A 26,065-nucleotide genomic window follows, 5' to 3' on the forward strand; every position below is an offset into this window, starting at 1 on the left:
CGGAAGCAACGCATATTAATGCCTGCCTCTTTACCTCTTCGAGAAAATACACAACTGATGTTCCAAACCTCAAAAGTTACTTGTCTTTTTTCCATGAAATGTGGTGAAGATCAAGAACAATGGGAAATTTCCATAGCAGATTCTTGGGCCCTAGAACCCCAGATGAAGAAGAAGGTGGAAATGTGGGTTATCCAAATTCGGAGAATGAATACAAATCAAATGAAGAATCAATGCTGGTTTCGTTTACTTCAATCTACAAAGCAACAAAGGCCATACTGCAGAAGCTTGTAGTCTCTACAGAAGCAGCAGAACCATCACTCCCCATTCAAAATCCATCACCCCATCAGCCGCTTTTAGCCCCATCACCTCAAATTTTCAGTCGCGGCGATTCGTCTGGTTTGATCAGTGAAGAAGAAGCTCAGCACGACGACAACGTTGGTCGCTGTCAAATATATGAGATAGATCGTGATCATGTTGTCTCTATGCCTGAGATCAGGTGCTCGAAGGTGGAAATAAACCCATCTACAGAGGCCAAGCAGAAGGTAAAGAGGAGTAACGCTGAGAAGAAGATAAAGCATTACAGCAGCCGGCACAAGATACTGTTGGTCGGAGAAGGAGACTTCTCCTTCTCCGCTTGTCTCGCCTTGGCTTTTGGCTCTGCCGCCAACATCATAGCCACATCCCTCGATTCTCAAGGTAAATATACTGTATACCAAAAATTCGGTATTTTTTTTAGTACGATAAATCCCTACTTTTACTAGTCTTTTGTAATTTGTCGCCTTGCTTGATCCATCGAATGTTGATATTTGAGCTTTGTCCTCGTACTTTCCAACACCAATCTGTGATTGTATCAGCATTTTTGAAGGAGCATTATGGGAATGCTATGTCCAACATCGAAGAATTAAGGAGGAGAGCGGGCAAGGTGATGCATGGGATCGATGCCACAAAAATGGCGAGCCATGAACTGCTCGGACAACTTAAATTTGATCGCATTGTATACAACTTTCCACATGCTGGATTTTTCGGCAAGAGCATGCCAAAAGAATCCCAGCTTAGGTCAGCCAGAATTTGATTTGTTTCTATGTCATGATTCATTCATGTATTAAAAGAATTTTTGTTTGCACAGTCGTCACAGGAAACTGGTGAGCAAGTTTCTGATGAACGCGAAGAATATGATAAGTGAAAATGGTGAGATTCACGTTACGCATAAGACCAATGGTTTCCACGCCAACTTTAAGGTGGAGAGCATTGCCTCATCGCACGGGCTAAAACTTATCCAGGCCGTGAAATTTAAATGTGGTGATTATCCGGGATACAACACCAAGTACGGTTTTGGGGGTGATGGCAACTTCGATTGCAACCCTAGCAAAACCTTCAAATTTGGCCTTAAATCAGTGTCGCTTTGATCTGTTTATCTTCACTTTTTGATTGCATAGATTTCAGTTAATGTTGTGCCAAATGTATGATATTTGGGACTCTTGTTTTATGATGTTTTTGAAGTTATATGTTTTGTTACCTAAATGATTTTGGTGATATGATTTTAGTTTTATTATTTAATAACTTCTCTTTTCCATCTTATGCTTTGATCAATCAACTTTTAAAAGGTGACCAATTATTCTTCATTTCTTTTCTATCACTAGATATTAGTCTAGTATAGTTAATTTGGTTATTGGTCTTGGAACTACGTGGAAAATTCAGACTTTTTCCGCCTAGATAAATTACCAATCTCAATTTATCAGATAGTAGTATCATTTAAATTGGGCCTAACAGAAAAGACAAAAAAGGTTATCTTGTACTATAATTTTTTTCTAATTTAGTTAAATATCATACTACAACATTTTTTAAAATTTGGCTAGTTTAGCTAGAATAGTCATTATAGCTAATATGATAAGCTTGGTCAAAAATAGGTGATAACAAGGACATAAAACAAAATATTACTAGTACCAGATTTATTTTAATAAATCAAACGAGACATATTTTGCATCTCCCTTCACATATTATTGTTCAAATTCTCTAATAATGATTCTTATGAGAGTAAATATCAATTTGAATCACAAACTATATTCATTTTTAGAGAATATATTCCGATTATAAGAAATACTCCCTCCGTCCCAGATAATTTGGGACACTTTGACCTGGCACGGGTTTTAAGAAATCTAATAAAAAGTGAGTTGAAAAAATTGGTGGGATGTGGGTCCTACTTTTAAAGTATTAGTTTTATAATAAAATGTGAGTAGGAATAAGTTAGTGGAATATGTGGTCCACTACCAAAAATGGTAAAAGTGAAGTGGGACAAATTATGTGGGACGGTCCGAAATGGAATACTGGGTCGAATTATCCGGAGGGAGTATTTGTTTAAAATGCCAATTATATATCAGCTTTTTTTTTTCTCGGCCAATATATCCTCTATATAATATGGGACAAATTAATTAAGTGGAGTTCTAGTTCGAAAAAAATTTAAACTTTCAATTATATGAATATAAATATTCTCAGTAGTATTTGTAGTTGAGTACTTGAAGTGAATGCCGAGGGTGATTCTTACGTGGCAAAACATACTTTATCACCAAGCGACTTGAGGAAAAAATCAATACGCTCAAAGAAATGCAAATTAAAAATTTGAAGGCTGGAGCAGAAACTCTCTATGTCTATGTTCTGGGCTGATCGAATCATCGAATGGCCTCAAGTTCGTCATCACATGACGTTACCACTTAATTACTTACATTCTTGATTTCTTCATGAAAATATTGCTAGTACTTTTTTTTTTAATTCTGTTTATTTTCATTGTATGAAAGAATTTAATACTACTACAATATAAGGATTTTTTGTCAATGATAAAAAGCTACTAATTGGTACAGTTTTAACAATTCGGACTTTTAATGACATTATTAAAAGTTTATGACAATTTTACAACCGGACAATTTCTGATTTAAACTTATTATTATTCCGGGATGGCAAACTGACTAAAATGGTAAACCGAAGCGGAAAAAATATTACTTATTTCACTTTTATTGTGTTTTTTTTACTTGGAATTTATAAAACAGAATCCAAAATTCAAAAAACATGTACTAATATTATTTTATTGAATGAAGCATAGTTATTACAACTCCACAAATACAAGAAACTAGCAAGTCGGAGGGTTGATGCCGCAGACGGCAGCAACTCTCTTGGCATTGGGAGAGTCAACATAGGGCTTCAACTGCGGGTTCCTGATGTAGTCGCAGAAGCACGGCTGCTGCTCCTTGAGCTTCGCGCAGCACTCCGCCGACGGATCGCTCCCCGACGATATCGCCCCCATGCACGGGAACAGCTTCATCGGGTTGCAGTCCACCGCCGCAGCGCCCTGCACCATCGCAGCTGCCATCACAAGCATCACAAACAAAGCCGCAATTGCAATTCCCTTCTTCATTTTCAATCTGTATTTGTTTGTTTGTTAGTAACTAAGAAATTGAGTGAGTGAATTGAGTGGAGAAATAGTGGGGTATTTATAGGAGTGGAGTTGGGGTTCAAACCGTGGCTGTATTGGAAATCTGTGGGCGGAATTGCGATTCATGTTTCTGCTCTGCATGCCGACGAATGGGATTAACAGTAGATGCTCAGCTATGCTATTCCTAACTAACTCAGATTCTTTATTTACACTACTTTCTAAGCTTCACGTTTCTTCTTTTCTATATAGCCTAACTACGTCTATATTTGTCTGCACACTTTTAACTGGGTGGATGCTATTAATGCCAAATTTTTATCTTTTCCTAAACTTTTTAACCAGTTTTTAGAGCATCCGCAATGGTTAATAGGCCAGCCATTCTCTCCTCTGCCACGTCAGCAATACTAAAAAAACCACCTGCCACGTCAGATTTAGGCCAGCCATAGGCCAGCCGCAATAAAAACAATTCAAAATATACTACATTTACGGAATTAAAATTGCGATATACGGAATTAAATTTACGACACATATACGGGAAAAATAATCCATTCCATTAAAAAAAAATTACAAAGATTTTAAAAAAAAAGTACATGATTTTTTTTTAAAAAAAAAGGGCTTCAACACCCGAGCCCCGCCACTCTCTACTCCTCATCGCCGTCTACGCCGCCGTCTCTGCCGCCGCTGCCGCCACCCGTGGTATCTGAGCCCACGTCGGAACCCCCCAGCCGTGACCTCGCGATCTCTAAATCAGCACGCATGCTCTCGAGCATCTCGTAAAGAATCCTCTTCTCCGTGGGGTCAGTGGCGTTCTTCCACTCTCGGAAGACCTGTAACATCTGAGCCCGCGTTTGGTTACGCGAATGGAGAGTGTACTCGAGTGGGACGGCTGGGAGGGCGGAGGACTGGACCTCGCGGGGCGATAGGGGGGATCCGTCCCTCGCAGCCCGCTGCGCCCGCTTCTGTCCAACCGGGCGGGGGCGACCAGTAAATGAAGGAGGGGATGGAAACTCCTCAGCATCCGGGGGGAGGTCGTGGGATCCGCCGCTGTAGTCGCCGCTATAGTTAAGTCGCCGCTTCATCGGCCACCCAGCGTCGCACCCCGCCCGGAACTTCTCCGAGTCCTTCAGCAACAAGAAGCACTCCCAGAAGGTGAACTCCTTATACGTCCCCTCCAAGGGGAACTGACTCGCGGCTATCCTCCGGGCGTCGTCCTCAGTCTGCCCACTTCTGAGCTGACGGAGGGCGTTGGCGTACAAATTCGCAAAACGGCCAACCGCGGCCCTGGTGCGCTCCCACCCCTTCTGGACCTCCTCGTTGCTGAAGTCCTTCCCGTGCGGGCAGTGCCTCTTATAGGCAGCACTGATCTTCGCCCACATGTTGACGACCCGCTGGTTGTTCGCAACCAGTGGATCGTCGCACACCTCCAACCACCCCTTGGCCACCGCGGCGTACTCATCCTCCGTCCACTTCCTCCGGCCGGTGGCAGTGGGCTGCGATGACTCGCCGACCGCCTTGCCCTTCCCCTTCCCCCTCGTCTTCTTCCTCGGCGCGGGCGGCGTCGCTCGAACGGGAGTATCATCGTCCCCGAGATCGATCCCCATATCATGCAATGACAGAAGGTCATCGCCAGAGAACTGCGTCTCCACCGGGGTCGACGTGTGAGACAAAGCCGTCAAAAAATCAAGCGAGGGCCGATATACCGCGTCCCCTCCCGGTGACCCCTGCACCCCCCCCCCCCCCCCCCCCCCCGGCATCCCGGGATACATACCGTGCAACATCCCCCCCGGCATCCCCCCCTGCCACATCATCCCCATCATCTGCTGCTGCATCTGGGGCATACCCCCCCACCCGGGCGCTGACTGCCCGCCGCCCGGCATCCCCCACGGCATACCCCCCGGCATACCCCCCTGGTTCCCCCCCATCGCCCCCCCCGGCGCACCAGCCATCATCCCCATCATCTGATTCCAAGGGATGTTAAATCCCGGGCCCATCTGCCCCCATCCAGATTCCACGGGTACTGTGGGAGTCTGAGAGCCGCTCGTCGCCGGACTGGACTCGTTGTTGTGATCCATCACTCGATGATGCTCTTGAACAGAAAGTTAGAGAGAGAGAAAACTCGTTAAAACAAGTGGTGCAAATGAAAATGAAACGAAAATCGCGTTTATATATGATTAAAAAAAATAATAATAAATCAAAAATCGGCGCTGGCCGATCGCTGGCCGATCGGGCCTCCACAATGGCGGCTAGCCGATCGGCTAGCGTTTCGGCCAGCGACGAGCGATCGGCGAGCCCATGCCGATCCGCTCGCCGATTTTGCGCTGGCCGATTGCAATGGTTCGGCTAGCCGATCGGCCAGCGCGACGAATCGGCTAGCCGGTCGCTAGCCGACCATTGCGGATGCTCTTATGAATTACTTTACCATAATTTACTACACAATTTTTACAAGTAAGCCACATTATACAACGGTAACATTAACAGTAGTATACGGATGTCAAAATAATTTTATTTACTTCCTCCATCCGCCATTAGGAGTCTCATTTATATGCGGCACGGACTTTAAGAAATATTAAGAAAAGTGGGTGAAAAAAAGTTAGTGGAATAGGAGACCCACTTGTATATATTAGTTTTAAATGAAATATAAACGAAATGAGTTAGTGGAAGATGAGACCCATTTATGATAAAAGTAAACCAAGACTCCTATTCGCGGACAAATGGAGTATTTATCACTCCCTCCGTTTCTTCATAGTTGAGTCATTTTTCCATTTCGAGAAGTTTCTTCATAGTTGAGTCATTTCCATATATGGTAACTTCTTTCTCTTTCTTACTTTACTCTATCTTACTTTATTCTCTCTACTTTATTCATTTTATACTTTATTCTCTCTACATTTTCCTCTTTCTTACTTTTTTTATCTATTTATTTAACACACCCAACATTTCTTTCTAAAACTTCGTGCCCAAAAATTCCGCCTCAACTATGCAGAAACAGAGGGAGTACTATTTTAGGTTGGTATGATAACTTTGTGTCCGAGTTAAAATTTCAGAAGATCACACAAGTCTATATAGGGACTCTGTCTTATTTTGCAGTTGTATTAAACTTTTTGAGAGGATTTTCTTATAAGAAAAGAAACTTGACAGTATTCTTAAAATTGATATTCTAGAAAATGTGATTGAAATAATGTGACTCATCTTGTACTCCATAATAAGATTTAACTAAAGTTCAAAACTTGAAATATGAAATACCCATATTTGATGCACACCCCCAATGGTAATGATGTGAACCCAAATTCTCCTACTTTGATAAATTACAATTAATTATCATATTATCATTTAAATTGGGCCTAACTGAAAACACACCAAAAAGATCTTGTGTGATTTTTACTAATTTAGTTATATCATACAAGCTTTTTTCGGTTTGGCTACTGTTTTTCAGTTTGGCTAGTGTAGCTAGAATAGTAATTACAGCTAAATATGATAAGCTTGGTCAAAAATAGGCGATAACGAGCAACACGAAACAAAATACTAGCATCAGAGATCATTTACTTTCACTAAAATGAAGGGCCAAAATTCACTAGTTCACATTTTGCGTCCCACTTCACAATTCACACATAACTATTCAATTCTTTCTGATAATACATACTATAATTGTTATTTATGAGAGTAAATACCAATTTAAAGAAAATATTCTAATGGTAAGAAATACCTGTTTAAATTGCAAATTACTAGTACTCCATGTTTAAAATAAAGTTAATTTTGGTTGGGGGGGGGGGGGGGGGGGGTAACATATAACATGTGAGGTTCTGTTTTGCCATGAGTTGGAATTTTTTGTCTTCCACCAAATCAAATTATATTAATGCATCTATTACACGAATATTTCCACTTCTTCTCAACTACTATAATTACATATGCATATATACTATATAGTATGGGCAATTATATACATGAGAAATATCATGCTAGATGCGACCTTATTTGACAATCAATATACGTGAGCGCATTTGGATTATATTAAGATTTTTTTTTTAATTTATATATTTAATTTGTTTATTAATACATTAGAATTTGTCTTTGTCGTCGTTAAATTTTGCAAACAATATTAAGTCCTAAATTATATAGAGGTCTAATTTTAAAAACTCCTTCCCCTGTACTCAAAACATCCAATTTTTTTTAGTTCTGTCCTACTAAAAATATTAACTTTGTATATTTGAAAAATAAATTTCTATCTATTCTTTACTTATTAAAATAGTTGATCACATTTTTATTCGACTTTATTATATTTTAAAATTTCACCTAAATCATCACTAGTAGTTTGTGGTTGGGAGAATGCCGAGGATGATTTTTATGTGGCAAAAACATACTTTGACGAAAACAATAGTTAAGCGCATAAAGTAGGCGCTACGTAATTTTTGCACTATGACTGTGATTATTTTCCCACATCGAATTTTAAAGAATAAATAACAAGTAGTTAAATGGACGACTTCGTGAGGCAGTCACGACCTTACTTGAACAGGATCTGTTCTATAGGCTCGTACCTCTGTATCCTTGATTTCTAAGGAGATGGGAAACCACGTCTGGTGGATGAACCGTGGCTGCCCAGCTAGAGCGTGAATAACAGCTCCTCGGTTTAGGTTTCTGGCTTGAGATGCAGTAGATGATCATTCTTGGCTCGACTCCGGTCCTGTTAGGATGGCTGGGCAGTTGTTTGACAGACTCTAAATCTTTTTATTTTTGTTTTGGATGCATTTACTAAGTATGATAGTTACGTGAGGTATGGTATTTGATAACAGTTGTGAGTTTATGTGGAAAAGAAACTGTACATGGAGTTTGGGGATTGTTGGAGTTAATGTGTTCTATAAAAATGTTTGGAAATGAAACAACCTTGTGCTTGTTTTTTTTTACTGTACATGAATGTATGTATTTGAGTTGGCTAATCTGATTTTGAAGTATCTTTATTGAAATTATATTCCCACATCGAATGTGCTATAGAGGAAGGAAGAGCAGACCATGTAGTATAAAATCATAGGCCAGTTTATGAAAAACTCATACCTTTCTCGGCCTTTTGGCTAAGATCAAGTGTAGTATCTGTTCTTATCAGTTTAATATCTGATATGTGAGTCATTGACTCACACGATATTAAATTTATTTTTTGAGGGGGAAAGCCCATCAAGGTAGCTTGCTATCTGGGCTTTCAAGAGTTGCTTATGCGTTGCACTACTGCATAGGCCTGGCTCATCCCACCAATCTTAGTTAAAATATTTATTGTAAGAAATTTTTTGGGCTTATTGATTGATTGTTTAATGGTTTATTTTTGTTCATCATTAAGTGCGAGAAAGCCCTAGCCATGTTTTCTGTATTGCCCATTCTAATCTAAATGTAGGATGAACTTGTTGGAGTATTGTTTTCAAATTTCCTAATTCATTTTTCTTCTTGTGATGAATAATTAGGCAATTGGACATATCATAGGCAAGTTAGGGACCGTATCATATTTTATAATCTGGTCCATTAACCTTGAAGAGTGATCTTTGCCTTTCCCATTTGAAGAGGCTTAATAGTCTCTAATTGTCAGATTTTGACCCTAACTTTAGATTCATTGTTTTTTTATGAATTACTATCACTTGACACTGTTTATAAGTAAACCACATTATACATTCTCCATAGGGTAAGCAGTGGGAACGGTAATTATATACAGATGTCAAAATTAATTTGTTTACTATTTTGTGTTGGTATGATAAGTATCTGTTCAAGTTCAAATTTAGAAGATAACACAACTCTATAGAGCAACTTTTATCTTGTTTTATACTGTATATTTTGAGAGAATTTTTTTATAGGAAAAACTTAAACAATATTTTTAAAATTAATATTCCAGAATATGCGATTGAGAGTATTGTTAGTGAATTATGACTCACCTAAAATACTAGTAATCCATTTTATTAAAGATCAAAACTTGAATCTTATTGAGACAAGGTCCTCTGTTGATGCACACCCCCAATGATAATGATGTGAACCCGATAATTGTTGAGTGCCTTTTTCCTCCTAGCATAATTACCATTATCAGTTGATCATACTCCTATTATCATTTAAATTGGGCCTAACTCGAAAGACCACAAAGATCTTGTGTGATTTTTTACTAAATTCTGTTTGGCTAGTGTAGCTAGAATAGTACTAGTCCACATTTTGAATCCCACTCCACACGTACTATTCAATTTTTTTTCTGATAATAACTCTTAGAGGGTAAATATCAATTCAATTTAAATCACGAACTATATTTATTTAGAGAAAATATTCTAATGGTTTAAATTGGAAATTACATATTAACTTGATTTAATACATTCTGTCATGTGTATGTTTGAACGTCATTTAACTCTTTTCCTACATGGAGTATAAAGCATGAAACAATGATGGATTTTTTATACCAATATACACAATGATAAAACTTTTTGTATCAACATGTTAAAAAAAACTCGCTATTTAGTGACGGAATGATCCGTAAACTAATTAGTGAAATTTCTTTATTTAACAGATTAGTGACAGATTAAGTTTCGATAGATCCGTCACTAATTGTTGAGCTATCGACTGCCGTCACTATTTTCGTCACTATTTAGCATTTTTTTGTAGTGATGTAATAATGAAATAAGAGTAAAGGCCAAAATTGGTCCTGAACATATGTCTTTTACCTTTTTGGTCCTAAACTTTATCTTTTGAATTTTTTGGTCCTGCACATATGGAAATTTGATCATTTTTGTCCTCCGTCAATAGTTCCGTTAAAAACTAACGGTCAACCTGATTTTGACCAAATTAAACTCTTAATTTTAATTTTTAATTCACTAATTAATCTCCTAATTATTCTAATTATTTTTAATAATTATTTCGGCTCCACGCTGAAGCTCGCCACCATGCCGGAGGACGGCAGTGAGATCTGGATCTCCTTCTTCACCGTCACCTCGTGCTCGACCTTCACGATCGTTCCGTTGCTCTTGTAGTTGTAGAAGAGGAAGGTGATGTTGACGTCGAATGCGCCGGTGAGGAATTCATCGACGGTGTTCTCTAACATAACGGAGAGGGAGAGGCTTTTCCGGCGGAGGAGGGCGGAGAAGCGGGTGACGTCATTGGTGAAGGACCAGGAGACGCCGTCGGGGGTGGATTGGGAGTGCTGGTACGGAGGAGCTCAGCGCCGGTGAGCCAGACGGAGGCGATGCGGTCGAGTGCTGTTGGCGGCGGCGGAGAAGTGGAGGACGGCGTTGGACCAGGTGCAATTGGGGGGGGGGGGGGGAGGCCGGAGGTGTGGGCGAAGGTGTGGTTGAGGAGTTTAAGTAGTGAATTAAAATCAGATTTAAGAGTTTAATTTGGTCAAAATCGGGTTAGACCGTTAGTTTTTAACGGAACTATTGACGGAAGACCAAAATGATCAAATTTCCATTTGTGCAGGACCAAAAAATAAAGTTTAAGACCAAAAAAGTAAAATTGTCATATGTTCAGGACTAATTTTGGCCTTTACTCAATAATGATAAAACATTTCGTGCTTCACATGAAATAATGATAATAATAATAATAATAAATTGTGCTAAATTGAAACACGAATAAAACTTTTTGGATTTACGTAAACTTCAAAATTTTTGTATTAATATAAAACAAAAGTGAAATATTTAGTATGAGTTGTGTATTTAGCCATGATGCTCATATTTAATCGAACTCTGATAAACTCAGCTAGTGAATATAGAAATATTCGAGTATTTGGCCTTTACTCAATAAGGGAATTGAAGGTTGGGCCTGTGATTGTATGGCTGGGCCATGGGCTTCTATGATATGGCCTGCCCGTTCCAAACAGCGGAGTTGGGCCACATGGTTTCATTCAAAGAAATGGGCCAACGTTTTAAGGCGCTACAACATGATTTAGCAAGTGTTTGCTTGTTTGAGTTATTGTTTTCAATTTTCCTAATTAATCTTTCTTTGGTGATAAATCTTAGACAATTGATTACATCATAGGCAAGTTAGGGACCATATCATATTTTGCAGTAATTTGGTTATTATACATGAAGACAAATTAAATGAATGTGGTCTTCGGTCTTCGCCTTTTAAGTAAATGCATATATTCGCATTTCAAGTGGCTTTGACTGCTAAAAAAAAAAATATATCATAATATAATTAAAGACACTAATTTGTATTTCTAAATATACACTAATTCTTTAATTTTTTTTTATCGTTGGTGTCCTAGTTAAAATTAGAGGACGCAAATGTAAGCGTCTTATAAAAAAAATTAAAAGTTAAGTTAATTTTTTAAATTTAAAAGCGCTTTCTTTTGTTGCATACATTTTCTTAGTCATCCATAAAAAATAGAGCACATTCATTTATGGAAAGTTTTCAATAAATAATAACCCTATACATTATTCCACTAACACTACTTCTTACTTACTTTTTCTCCTTTTCTCTTACTTTTTCCCTTCTCTCTTACTTTACTAATTTTACATTAAAATTCGTATCATACACCAATTGCCCTAAAGTTGAGATTTTTGTTAGGAGTATTTTTAAAAAAAATTCACGCAAGTAATTGTGCTGTGATTTTGTTTGTCTTTGATTGAAACTCTAATTACATAAAAAGATGTGGACAAAGAAATTAAATAAAGCTAGCTAGCATCAAATTTACTTGAGTATAATTGGGGAAACGAATCGATTGGTGTTCAACATCAAACGTCAACAAAGAAGAAGAGAAAAAGCAGTAGTGATGTGCACTAAATCTCTCAATATATAGTCAATTCTGTATTTCCATGAAATGTTGTGAAGGCTGAGAATAATGGGAAATTCCCCGAGCATCGTAGCGGTGGAGAATGAGAGAGAAGCCAAGGAGCAAGTGAAGAATAGTAGTAGTAGTAGTAGTAGTATCATAGAAGAGAAGTGGATAAAGCATTACAGCAGCCGCCATAGCATACTCTTGGTCGGAGAAGGAGACTTCTCCTTCTCCGCTTGCCTGGCCCGGGCTCTCGGCTCTGCTGCCAACATCATTGCTACATCCCTTGATTCTCAAGGTAAGTAAACCCTATTCATAACAACTTTCTTCAAACTTGATTTGGTGATGGATGACTATTTCACAAAATTCATAACAATTCAAAAAAAAAAAAAAACAAATTTAGCAGAATTTCTCATGAAGAATTATGGGAATGCTATGTCCAACATCGAAGAATTAAGGAGGAGAGAGGGCAAGGTGATGCATGAGATCGATGCTACGAAAATGGCGAATCATGAGTTGCTTGGACACCTTAAATTCGATCGCATAATATACAACTTTCCTTACGCTGGAATGTTCGACAAGAGCATGCCACGCGAAACCCAACTTAGGTTAGCTCGAATTTTATTTTGTCTTTATTTCTTGATTAGTTCATTGATGCTAATATATGTATATGTGTTAATTTGTTTAATTATGAATGTGCAGTCTTCACAGGGAACTGGTGAGCAAGTTTCTGATGAACGCGAAGAATATGATAAGTGAGAATGGTGAGATTCACGTTTCGCATAAGACGAATAGTTTCCACGCGGACTTTATGATCGAAAGCATTGCTTCTTCGCACGGGCTCAGGCTCATAGAGGCGGTGAAATTCAACCGTGGTGATTATCCAGGCTACAAAAACAAGTACGGATTTGGGGGTGATGCCAACTTTGATTGCAAACTTAGCTACACCTTCAAATTCGGTCTTGAATAAGTAATGCCTTTTGATTTCTTTGTGTTGTTAAGTTTTGTGCCAATGTATCTTAATGTAGTAGTATTACGTATTAGGGACTCTTGGTTTTTGATGTTTTTGAAATAGTATTAAGGGAACTCTTTTGTATGCTAAATGTTAGTAGTGTAAATCGATAATTTGTAACGAAATGTTTGTCTTAAAATGCTTCTCGTGCATGCTCATGATAGAATTCGATCATCCATCTGGAATACAACAATTAATTAACTAATTCTGCTCGGCATAGCTATTTTCTTTTTACTTACTTTATTTTTTTTCTATTATTTTATTTTCCCCACTTAAAACACAAAATAATAATGTAGTATAAAATTCGATGTCATTCAAGGAAAGGGTCATATCCATAGGACGAGGAATTACTGATGTTTTAAAACTCGCAAAAGTCAAATATGATACATCTATTAAAATCTAGACATGGGGAATATGAATTTAGGAATTGGGTTTGAATAAATTTGAAATGATTAAAGTCTTTGTTTGAGAGTCTTTAATTGTTTAAAGTAAAGATATCCTAGACATGGGGTATATGAATTTAGGAATTGGGTTTGAATAATTAAAGTGTTCGTTTGAGAGTCTTTGTTTGGAAGATTTGGGTTTGAATAATTAAAGTGTTTGTTTGAGAGTCTTTGTTTGTAAGATGTGAAGTAAAGCTATCCACAGTATAAAAAAAGAAAATACTGAATGAATAATTTTAAAGTGTAATATTTTGTAAGCGTGGTATTTTCTCCATTCCTTTATACTCCATCTGTCCCATAAGAATATTCACTATTGGTTAAGCACGAATTTTAATGCACAATTGGTAAAGTAAAAGAAAGATAGAGTATTATTAATGGATAATAACTCTCAATTCATTAGAGAGAAAAAAGTTTCTAAAATTAAAAAGTGCATATTTTTGTGAGATGGACTAAATAGGAAATAATGCATATTATTATAGGACGGAGGGAGTAATAATGAACTCACTTTTTATTTCTAGTACTTTATTATCTCTTATTTTATTATATCTACTTTATTCAATTTCCTACTTTATGGGACGGACTTAAAACGTGATGATTTTTAAGACTACTTTTAAAAGTTGTGGGATATACCACTTTTTTGTGAAAGTTCACGATTTTTCGGACCAAATTTCCTAAAAAGTAAGTAAAATATATGAGAGAAAGGGGAATAAGTGGGTAAAATATGAGGGAAAAAAATTAAATTTATTAAAATGAGACTATTTTTTTTATGTACATATGGATCTAAAATGAAGGGACAAGATCCACTAGTTCACATTTTGCATCCCAATTGACACATATTCCCTCCACGACTCCACCCCATTTTTAGTCAACTTTGTAGTGGTACAGATTTTAAGAAATGTGGAGAAAAAAAAGATTAAAAAGTTATTTAAATGTTAATCCTACTTTTATATATTAGTAATTGTACAATAAAATATTAGTGAAATGAATTAGTGGAACGTGAGGCCTACTTACTATTTACGATAAAAACTGAAAGTGGAGAATAAATGGAAGACAAATGAAAATGACAAAAATGGACAAAAAATAAGGAACGAATGGAGTACTATTAAATTTAAATCACACAAACTATATTTACTCTAATTGTTATGGGAGTATATATCAATTTAAATCACAAACTATATTATTCAATTTAGAGAAAATATTCTAATGGTAAGAAATATACATTATTTCTTTAAATTGCAAATTATATATTGCGTAAATGGAGAGGTAAACTAATATAACTACCATATTTACCTTTTCTTCGTGAAAAATCATTCTCTAAGGAGAGAGTTATTTGAGAAGGTATTATACCTTTTTCCCATTTTGAAGAGGTATCTTTACCTCTCCATCAATGGAGAGGTAAAATCATATAACTACCATATTTACCTTCTTTTCATAAAAAAACATTCTCCAAGGAAGAAGTATTTGAGAAGGCATTGCACTTTATGTTATTTTAATGCTTTTGTATTATTATTTTATTTTTTTTAAATGATATACCTTTTTATATACCTTTTATCCTTGGAGTTGATTGATTTTTAGAAAGGTATATTACACTTTTTTGAGAAGGTATAAACATAATATACACTTTTCATTTACCTTCTCCCCTTGGAGTTGCTCTAATGAGACGAGTCTCATTCTCAACTAACAACACTCTACTTACTTTTTTTTAATCTCTATCATATTTTATTAATTACACATTAAAACTAATAACGTAAAAAAATAGTATCTATTTTTATGGGAAAGAATGAGCACCAAAGCTAACTTCGATTAATGAAACACCGTATAATTAATACTCCTACTTCTTACTACTATGCTTTAAAATTACCAAAGCTAACTTCGATTAATGAAACACCGTATAATTAATACTCCTACTTCTTACTACTATGCTTTAAAATTACTAGTAGCATTTCAATTCATGCATGAAACATAAATGTAATGCTCATTTGAAATCGTCAGATAAGTTAAAGCAACTGAATAGAGACATTAGTGATTATACACATCAAATTTGTATAAAGATGAACAACATATCCATCTATAGCTCTTTGTTCCATCACCTCAGATTTGCTCTCCATGAATTCGTCTTCACACTCTAGCTTAGAAAGAAGAAGAAAGAGAAGCCAAGGAGCAAGTAAAGAGTAGTAGTATCGCAGTGGTGGAGGAAGAGAAGACGATAAAGCACTACAGCAGCCGACACAACATACTTTAAGGTGGAGAGCATTGCTTCTTCACCAAGTATGGATTTGGGGGTGATGGAAACTTCGATTGCAACCCTAGCAAAACCTTCAAATTCAGCCTTAATTCAGTTTCATCTTCTCTTTTATATTTCATAGATCTTACTTGTTCTTGTTTCACAACACTTTTGTCTTTTTTTTAATCTCGGATTTGGATATCTATATCCATTGATCTTGCCGTCAACTCTATCAACGCTATGAATATTTCTGGCATATCATTGAATTATTTTCCGAGAAATAACTGGATGACTAATTCTTTTCAACTCAAAAGATGATTAAAAGCAACAACAAAACAGGCACGACCTTACTTGGTGATTATTGGTGTCCCACATCGAATCCTAGTGAATAAATGACAGGTATATAAGCTGATAGCTTCGTGAAGCAGGCACGACCTTACTTGAACAGGATCTGTTCTATAGGCTCGTACCTCTGTATCCTTGATTTCTAAGGAGACCAGAAACCATGTCTGGTGGATGAACCGTGGCTGCCTGGCTAGAGTGTGATTAACAGCTCCTCGGGTCAGGTCTCTGGCATGTGGTGCGGTAGATGATCGTCCTTGGCTTGACTCGGGTCCTGTCAGGATGGCTAGGCAGCTGTCTGACAGACTCTAAATCTTTTTTGTTTTGATTTATTGATGCACAGCTAATATGTAACGATAGTTATGTGAGATATGTATGACATTTGACAACAGTTGTGAGTTTGTGTGGGAAAGGAGGTGTGGTGTACATGGAGGAGTTTGGGGGTTGTTGGAGTTAATGTGGAAATGTTTGTGCTGCACAGATGCAGGAAATGGAACAACCTTGTGCTTGTATGTATTTGAGTTGGCTAATCTGATTTTGAAGTATCTTTATCGAAATAATATTCCCACATCGAATGTGCTATAGAGGAAGGAAGAGCAGACCATGTAGTATAAAATCATGGGCCAGTCTATAGAAAACTCATACCTTTCTCGGCCTTTTGGCTAAGATCAAGTGTAGTATCTGTTCTTATCAGTTTAATATCTGATATGTGGACAATTTGTCCACACGATATTAAATTTATTTTTTAAGGGGGAAGACCCATCAAAGGAGCTTGCTACTTGGGTTTTCATGTGTCGCCTTTGTGTTGCACTATTGCATTGGCCAGGCACGCCCTGCCAATTTTTAGTTTAAATATTTGTTTTAAGGAATTTTTGCGCTTATAGTTTAAAGAATTATTTCTGTTGTGCCCTACCTCGAGCATGGTTTAAGAAGTGTTTGCTTGTTGTAGAGTACAGGCATTCCCACTTGAAGAGGCTTACCACTTGAAGAGGCTTAATGAACTGTCATTGTTAGATTTATACCCTAACTTGAGTATAAATAATAAATAATTATAAAAGTAAACAACATTATACATTCTGCATAGTGTATTTACCCATTGAATAATGCTCATATCAAATCGAACTCAGCTGGTGAACAGATAAATACTCGAGTATTTTGGGAGAATGAAACGATTCGTGTACCACTTCGTACGTCTATAAAGATGAACACAGGGTTTCATCTTCATCTATTCGCTTTAGTTCCATCACCTCAAATTTGCTCCAACATGGATTCTTCTTCACTCTCTAACTTGGAAGACACATTTGCCTCTTTAACTGTTTCGAGAGGCGCCATCGATGATGAAGAATCTAAGTGTGAGAATGCTGCTCATGTCGTCTCTGCTCCTGCGATCAGATGCTCGAAAGAGATTGACCTAGAAACTTGCCCTACCGGGAAAGAGAGCGAAGCCAAGGAGCAAGTAAAGAGTAGTACTAATATCGTAGTGGTGGAGGAAGAAAAGTGGATAAAGCACTACAGCAGCCGACACAACATACTCTTGGTCAGAGAAGGAGACTTCTCCTTCTCCGCTTGTCTGGCCTTGGCCTTTGGCTCCGCTGCCAACATCATTGCCACATCCCTCAATTCTCAAAGTAAACCTTTTTTCATACTTAAGTAATAAAGAAAATTGATCAGTTTTAACTTTTAAACTTTCATATTGATCGTTTGAGTGTGATTATATCAGCGTTTCTGAAGGAGAATTATGGGAATGCTATGTCCAACAGAGGAATTAAGGAGGAGAGAGGGCAAGGTGATGCATGAGATTGATGCTACTGAAATGGCCAATCATGAACTGCTCGGACAGCTTAAATTTGATCGCATTGTCTTCAACTTTCTTCATGCTGGATTTTTCGACAACTTGTCAAGGGAATCCCAACTTTGGTCAGCCGGAATTTCGTTGTCTTAATTTTGTGGTTCATCGAAGCTAATAATGTGATCACAATTCACTAATATATGTATGTATGTGGTTGTTTATAATGCGCAGTCTTCACAGGGAACTGGTGAGCAAGTTTCTGATGAACGCGAAGAATATGATAAATGAGAATGGTGAGATTCACATTACGCATAAGACCAATGGCGGTTTCCATGAACGCTTTGATGTGGAAAGCATTGCTTCTTCGCACAGGCTCAGACTTGTAGAGGCTGTGGGATTTGAACGTGGGGATTATCCGGGCTACAACACCAAGTACGGATTCGGGGGTGATGGCAACTTCGATTGCAACCCTAGTAAAACCTTCAAATTTGGTCTTAATTAAGTAGTATAACTTTGATCAGTTTATCTTATCTTTTTGATTATGAAGATCTCAGGGACTCTGGTGTTGCTGTTGTGATGTTTTTGAAGTTATACTATTTTGGATAATCTTTTGTTAGCTAAATGTTTTTGGAGTAAATCAATAATTTGTTTGCAACAAAATGCTTATAATTAATTAGTTAAAATGTTTATCGATAATAATCTGTAGTAAGGATAACCACAATTAAGCACTAACAAGTGTTGAACATAATCAAAATACGTAGGTCATTTTAGATTCACACTTACTTATCTGATTGGTACTTACTCCCTCCGTCCCGCTTTAGCAGTCCCATTGACTTTTCTGCCTTCTTTTTGTGAAAATGATAAAAAATAGTTAAAGTGGAGAAATGGTAAAGTAAGAGAGACAATAATGTAGATAAAACTCTTCTTTATATTATTTTCTCTCTTAATTTATCATTTCGGCCTACTCTATTCTTTTAACTTATCATTCCTCTTCATGAAGTCTTGATTGAGTGTAAGAACTCTGCTAAAATCCGGATCGTTGAGACTCATCTCCTAAGTAGTAGTAGTACATTAGATATCCATTTCTGATGGAATATGAAGTGACTAATTCTTCTTAATTTATTGTGTTACAACTTAAAGAGTTATTAAAGCAACAACGAATGTCTATCCAAAAATACAACAATAAATATGGAATAAAGTATTCGATATAGGTTTTGGGTGCATAGCCTACGAAGTCACTAGCTCAGTACTCAATTCACATTTAGAATCTTAGATGCCAAAACTGCGAGGGAATTAAAATTATGGTTTGATCATTGTCCCATATCGGCACGTACAGTAAAAATAATACTCCATCCGTCCCCGATTAAGAGTCACACTTTTCCATTTCGGTCCGTCCACGATTAAGAATCACACTTCCTACTTGCTATATTTGGACATCAAAAATACCTTTATTTTTGGCAAAATTTACACAAAATGTCATTACCTAACTCCATTCATTACACAAAATGTCATTACCCAACAAATTTATTACCCACAAAAAGTTAAAGAGGTCCCACATTCCACTACTTAACTTCATTTATTACACATTCAAACACTTCCTTAAAATTCGTGTCCGATCAAAGTGTGACTCTTAATCGGAGACGAGAGAGTACTATAGTGGCAAATGATAGTATGATTCCCGGTCTTGTAACGTGGGCTTGTGACCTAAGTGGGGGCAATAAGGGAATTGAAGGCTTGGGCCGTGTGGTTGTTTGGCTGGGCCATGGCTGCTATATATGGCCTGCCCGTTACAAGTGGCAAAGTTGGGCTACATGGCCTGTTCGAAGGAATGGGCCACGTGGGCTTTATTTAGAGTGGAGGGCACCGCGTCAGACTATTAAGGATAGAGTTCCTCAACAAATGAATTCGCGTCGAACGTCGCGGGAGCTTTTGCCTGTCGATCACTCAGGCGTCGAAAACTAGGGTTTGTGCGTTGAGCACAAGGAAAAGAAAAGCTGTGTGTACAATATTTTATTTCTTGAGAGTGAGGAAATAAAATACACACGTATTTATATCTAAGGACCCTAGGGTTGATTCGACCTACGATTCGGGAAAGAATCAAATAAGAAAACCCGAAAAGGAGCTTAACGTTCACTCAACGAATAATTAATTAAAAGTACTATAATTAAAGCAATTACAATAAAATAAAAGACTCAAAGGAAATAATCCTGCCTCACTAATGAGGCACGAAATCTGCATAGCGCGATGGGCGCTTAGACTGCCGCTGCGAAGTCCTCTCGTGCCTCGGCGGCTCTGCCGGCATTTGGTCCTCCGGCACGCTTGTATCTACGTTAATCTCTCCTACCTGCTGCTGATCCGTCCCCTTTAGCCTTGCTAAGGGATGACCCGTAAACAGATACGGTTTCATAGAGCAACGTTAACTTCCTGGTCTCCGCAGACCGCAGTGGAAGGATTACACCTTGTTTGCCCCTGGCCCACTAAAAGTTGAATCTTTGCCTTTCTAAGCCCTAACTTTAGATTCATTGTTCCATAAAAGACGATTGGACATTATGAACTTTGGTTTCAACACTTTGTAAGAATCTCCAAATCTAATCATCTGTATTAAACTTGTGATGTCTCAACATCTCACTACGAAAAATCCTCGACTTGTTACCTTCATCAATTTCATTGTTATTAGAGTCTGAAAAATAAATACTCATGGACTATGGCCATTTTTAGCCATTTCGGCCCCCATTTTTAGGATGATTTTTAGTTAGTTTGTAAACTACATTAATTGAAGTCAAAAAATAAATACCCATGAAAAATACAATAATTTGAATACCAAAAAAATTATGAACAAAAATTAAATACCAAAAAATTTATAAAAATAGCAAAATGAGTATAAGTTTGGATGTGCATAATGTTGGTAATTGAAACTAAAAATATACTAGTAACATATAACTATCTCACATCGGTGTCAAGAGAAAACTGAAACTAGAATATAAATCACATGGGCACTCCTCCTATCACTTTGAAACCCATGAATTTCTATCATGGTATCAGAACGGGTCATCGATTGTGGGTAGACCTGAAAATTTAATTCGCGGATTTCGGATATTCCCGACCCAGTCCCAATACTCGACGGGTTATGGGTACCCGAAACCCGAAATTATGGGTTCGGGTACGGGTTTGGGTAGTTAATGTTAGGATTTTTCGGGTTTAGGGTACCCGAAACCCGTATTAGGGTACCAGATTAATACTCGATCAAACCTGATTAATTATGTATTTGTGATAAATATTTTTGTTTAGTATAGGGTCTATGGCCCGTAAGGTAAATCTAGGGTAACTTTATTTAATCACATGTAGATTTATAAATTTTTCGTGTGCCTCACTTTTTCAAGTTTCCTTCACGCCGCTGCTGCTGCTACGCTCTTTTTGCCGTTTGCTCTCTTCTTTACATTTGTGTTCGGTTCATGTTGCATTATTTATGTTCTTAATTGTTATCTTTTGAAAATATATAGTTAATTAGTTATGCTTTCTCCATTTTATTTACATGTTCATTTAATGTCTTAAAAAATTATTTTAATCTCTTATATGTTTCAATTTATACCAAAAAAAATTTTAATTTAAAATTAAGTAGTGTCTATTTGTCTAATGTCTATTTTTATATGATATAGAATTATAGTCAATAAATAGTACTCCCTCCGTCCCATTGAAGATGACTCACTTTCCTTTTTAGTTTGTCCCAATCAAGATGACCCATTGCTTAAAATGAAAACCCCTTTATCTCTACTTTATTTCCTCTCTCTTACTTTACTCTCTCCACTTAACACACAAAATAAAGTTGCATAAAATCCCGTGCCGTCCAAGAAAGTGGTCATCTTCCTTGGGACGGAGGGAGTATAAGTGTTGTGTGATTTTTTGATAATTTCTATTCTCGTCACAATTTAATTTATATAAAAGAATAAATTTTAAATATAATAATTCCGGGTTTATGGGTACCCGATTAGTTGGGTTTGGGTACCCGCATCGGGTATTAGGGTACCCGAATTCACATACGGGTCGGATATTGGGTATGATATTTTTGAGATTTCGGGTTTGAGTACCCGCGGTTACCCGAACTTACACCCATAATTGTGGGCTAAAAATTAACTGACCCAACAGTATATCTGGGCTTAAAATCTAGGCCAATGACCCAACCGATCTGAAAAAAAATTGGGTCAGTCGTCCAAACAATCAGAAAAAAAGTCCAACCAACCCATGAATTTCTATTAAAAAATAGATAGAAAAATAATCCATTCATCCCATTAAAATAGCACTTTCCTTTTCATCCATCTCATAAAAATATTCTTATTTTCATTTATGGAAAGTTCTGTCAAACTCACGTACATTAATTTATTTACAACTTATACCATTAAGTCTTACCATTAAACACCAATAATAATATGATCTCACTATCTTTTAATACTCCATCCGTCCTACAAAAGATGTCACGTTTGTGGAATAACACAAGATTTTAGGAGGTTTTATTTTGTGTTAGGTGAAAAGAGAAAATATAATATTTATATTATTGTGAGAGTGAATTTTTTCTAAAAATGAAAATACGACATCTTTAGTAGGACAAACTAAAAAGGAAAGTAAGACATTTTTTACGGGCTAGATGGACTATTTTAACTACTTTTCTTTCTATATCTCTTACTTTATCAATTATTCATTAATTCTCGTGCAATTTTAAATTTTTTATTTTTTATTTTGGAATGGAAGAAGTACTTATTTAAAGATAGAATTAGGTAAAAGATCGTGGATAAAGAAACAAGCTAGCTAGTCCAACTTTACTTTGAGTATTGGGAATATGAATCGATTGGTGTTTCACATCAAACGTTGATAAAGTAGACAAACACTCTCAACTCAAGTACTAGATTAGATTTAGATCGAACTCAACAGTCAAGAATAATGGGAAATTTCCAGAGCATCTGTACTAGTAGAACGAAAGATGAAGAAGGTGGTGGTGGAAGAGATAATCAATACAAATCAAAAGAAAATTCATCAGTTGAGATATTGGTGTTCTTCAGTTCAATCTTGAAAGCAACAAAGGGCATACTGCAAAATCTGTGTGTCTATTTGAGGCCTCGAAAAGCAGCAGGTCCATCACTTCCAGTTCAAAATCCACCACCCCAAATTTGCTCGCCTTCACACTCCATCTTGGAAGACAAATATCCGTCTTCAACTGGTCTGATCGATGATGAAGAAGCTCGGTGTGAGAGAAATGATGATGAGGTAGAACAAGAAGAACATGTTGTCTCTGTGATTGATGTAGAAATTGAGCCTTGCTTGGACGAGAGAGAGGCCAAGGAGCAAGTAAAGAGTAGTACTCCTACTATTGTAGTGGTGGAGGAAGAGAAGAGGATAAAGCATTACAGCAGCCGGCATAGCATACTCTTGGTCGGAGAAGGAGACTTCTCCTTCTCCGCTTGTCTCGCCTTGGCTTTTGGCTCTGCCACCAACATCATCGCCACATCCCTCGATTCTCAAGGTAAACCCTTTTTCATTTACAATAGGCCTAAATTTTCAAAACAACTACTACTTCCGTCCTAGATAATTTGGGACACTTTGACCCGGCACGGGTTTTAAGAAATTTAATAGAAATCGAGTTGAAAAAATTGGTGGGATGTGGGTCCTACTTTTAAAGTATTAGTTTTATAATAAAATGTGAGTATGAATGAGTTAATGTAATATGAGGTCCACTACCAAATATGGTAAAAGTGAAATGGGACAAATTATGTGGGACGATCCGAAATAGAATACTAGGTCGAATTATCTGGGACGGAGGGAGTAACTCTGTCTATTTCACAAAAATTCATAACCCAACACTTTTAATTTAATCAGCATTTTTGAAGAACAATTATGGGAATGCTATGTCCAACATTGGTGAATTAAGGAGGAGAGAGGGCAAGGTGATGCATGAGATCGACGCTACTAAAATGGCCAATCATGAGTTGCTCGGACACCTTAAATTCGATCGCATAATATACAACTTTCCTTATGCTGGAATTTTCCACATTAGCGTGCCTCGCGAAACCCAACTTAGGTCAGCCACAATTTTATTTGTCTTGATTTCGTTGTTCATTGATGCTTATATATATATGACTGCGCAGTCTTCATAGGGAACTGGTGAGCAAGTTTCTAATGAACGCGCGGAATATGATAAGTGAAAATGGTGAGATTCACATTTCGCATAAGACCAATGGTTTCCATGATCGGTTTTATGTGGAAGACATTGCTTCTTCGCACGGCCTCAGACTTATAGAGGCTGTGACATTTGAACGTGGTGATTATCCAGGCTACAACACCAAGTCCGGATTCGGGGGTGATGCCAACTTCGATTGCAACCCTAGCAATACCTTCAAATTTGGCCTTAAGTAAGTAGAGTATGTATCGCTTTGATCACTTCATCTTCTCTTTTTTTTAGCTCTATGCTTTTAGTGTGTATGTTGTTACCTTTTGTGCCATATGTATCTCAGGGACTCTGGTGTTAATGTTATATCATATGATGTTTCTGAACTTGTATTATGGTTTATGGATAATCTTTTGTTAGCTAAATGATTATGGAGTAAATCTATTATAGTTAGTTTGTAACAAAGTGCTTATTAGTTAAAATGTTTCTCGATAAATAATAATTAAGTACCTCCCGTCAATATTAATATTGGTCGGCAGTTCATTAATGCTCTCCTACAACAAAAATATTATCGGTTGCATTACTTATATAGAGGGTTTTCGGTTACTTACTCCATATAACATCAGTTTTACTATTCAAGATAATCATTTTCTTGACATTGTTTAAACTATGATCATATGTGGCAGCAATATGAAATTCTTTAAACCTTGAGGAAAGAGCCGTACTCTAGCGAACCATAATCATGAATTGAATTCTTGAACCCGTAAAAAACATAAAAGATGTAAATTAAGATTAAAAAAACCCTTAAATTGATTAAGATTATGGAAACTACAATATTTCAGTGTATGTGCATAGATGACATGTACATCGTTTTGAAGAACCAGCATTTTGTCCATGACGAAAATCTGCCTTCCACGTCAGCATTAATTATTCAAGATTTGAGAATTATAGAAATAACTAAAAGCGAGCCAAAAATTATAACTACTCTGTGATTATCTCTCAACTTATCATTGTGTTAACAAATCTTTTACCATGGCATTTTAGTTATCAGGGCATTGACAAGGGTAGTTTTTTGGAAGTGTTGGACCGCTCAGATCTAGGTGGTCCACGGGCATGGCACCCCGAGTTGGATCATCTAATTCTTTTCCTACATTATCTCCTCCTGCTCCACCTCTCACAAACATAAGTAATGGATCCATCATCATATTTTATGTTTGTAAGGGATAGAGCAGGAGATGGTGTAGGAAAAGAATTAGGTGATCCTCGCTGCTATAAAACGTTTTAAATTTTAAACTATATTATTTGATGTTATAAATAGGACTAGTTCAAAAAATGAGTATAATAACTACAGCTAAAACTTAGTTTATTGTGGAGTAATTTAAGGTACGAAATGAGTGTAGATGGTGGATGACCGAAAGATGAGGCTTACAAATAATGGGAAATTTCGATAGAATCACGTTCACGCCAGAGCAAGTAAAGATCATGAGTAGCAACTTTTTGAAGTGAGATTATTTATATCAGCATTTTTGAAGAAGAATTATGGGAATGCTATGTCTAACATCAAGGAAATAAGGAGGAGAGAGTGCACGGGATCAAATGCTACAAAAATGGCGAATCGTGTTGTGCTCGGACACCTTAAATTCGATCGCATAATCTTCAACTTTCCTTATGTTGGGCTTTTCTACGGACTACAAACCTGGACAACATTTTCTTGGATGCACCGAAATGGCAAACCTTGACAACATTTCACTCATGGATGTATGCAGTGTAATTTTGTATATAATGATTAAAGTATACGTTTGACGTATGTTTGACAAGTTGTAAAGCTAGTAGTAGAAGAATACATTATGCTTCCTCTATTCTCTCATAATTGAGTCATTTTTTATTTTAAAAAGTTTCCTTTTAACTAAGTTATTTTTATATATAAATATGTATTCTCACTCTTGCTTACCTCTTAGTAG

At 37.0% G+C, this 26,065-nt stretch overlaps 1 protein-coding gene, 4 non-coding genes and 4 pseudogenes across 6 annotated transcripts; 8 read left to right on the forward strand and 1 right to left on the reverse strand.

Moving 5' to 3' along the window:
• Positions 1-119: 119 nt before the first annotated feature.
• LOC125217688 (uncharacterized protein At4g26485 pseudogene) lies at positions 120-1,406 on the forward strand (annotated as a pseudogene).
• Positions 1,407-3,050: 1,644 nt separating this feature from the next.
• On the reverse strand, positions 3,051-3,461 carry LOC125185534 (non-specific lipid-transfer protein 2 pseudogene; annotated as a pseudogene).
• A 4,449-nt stretch (positions 3,462-7,910) lies between these two features.
• On the forward strand, positions 7,911-8,130 carry LOC125185815 (small nucleolar RNA U3). The gene has a single exon (XR_007170310.1). It is a non-coding gene; the product is annotated as a small nucleolar RNA U3 (small nucleolar RNA).
• A 330-nt stretch (positions 8,131-8,460) lies between these two features.
• On the forward strand, positions 8,461-8,656 carry LOC125185831 (U2 spliceosomal RNA). Its single transcript, XR_007170320.1, has one exon. It is a non-coding gene; the product is annotated as a U2 spliceosomal RNA (small nuclear RNA).
• Positions 8,657-12,066: 3,410 nt separating this feature from the next.
• Positions 12,067-13,236, forward strand: LOC125217536 (uncharacterized protein At4g26485-like). 2 transcript variants are annotated; one of them, XM_089063346.1, is made up of 3 exons: positions 12,067-12,438; positions 12,544-12,748; positions 12,843-13,236. In XM_089063346.1, the coding sequence occupies exons 1-3, from the start codon at positions 12,207-12,209 to the stop codon at positions 13,108-13,110; spliced, it is 705 nt and encodes a 234-aa protein (XP_088919472.1). In that variant the 5' UTR covers positions 12,067-12,206; the 3' UTR covers positions 13,111-13,236. The 2 variants fall into 2 exon arrangements, with proteins under 2 accessions (XP_088919472.1, XP_047975013.1); XM_048119056.2 differs by having other exon boundaries at positions 12,547-12,748.
• Positions 13,237-16,249: 3,013 nt separating this feature from the next.
• On the forward strand, positions 16,250-16,469 carry LOC125185810 (small nucleolar RNA U3). Its single transcript, XR_007170306.1, has one exon. It is a non-coding gene; the product is annotated as a small nucleolar RNA U3 (small nucleolar RNA).
• Positions 16,470-16,802: 333 nt separating this feature from the next.
• On the forward strand, positions 16,803-16,998 carry LOC125185837 (U2 spliceosomal RNA). Its single transcript, XR_007170326.2, has one exon. It is a non-coding gene; the product is annotated as a U2 spliceosomal RNA (small nuclear RNA).
• A 364-nt stretch (positions 16,999-17,362) lies between these two features.
• LOC125217675 (uncharacterized protein At4g26485 pseudogene) lies at positions 17,363-18,452 on the forward strand (annotated as a pseudogene).
• Positions 18,453-22,882: 4,430 nt separating this feature from the next.
• LOC125217666 (uncharacterized protein At4g26485 pseudogene) lies at positions 22,883-24,352 on the forward strand (annotated as a pseudogene).
• Positions 24,353-26,065: the final 1,713 nt, after the last annotated feature.

The sequence above is a fragment of the Salvia hispanica genome, chromosome 1, assembly GCF_029641045.1.
Source record: "Salvia hispanica isolate PSC_SH4W2 chromosome 1, Shi_PSC_v1, whole genome shotgun sequence".
Taxonomy (NCBI): domain Eukaryota; kingdom Viridiplantae; phylum Streptophyta; class Magnoliopsida; order Lamiales; family Lamiaceae; genus Salvia; species Salvia hispanica.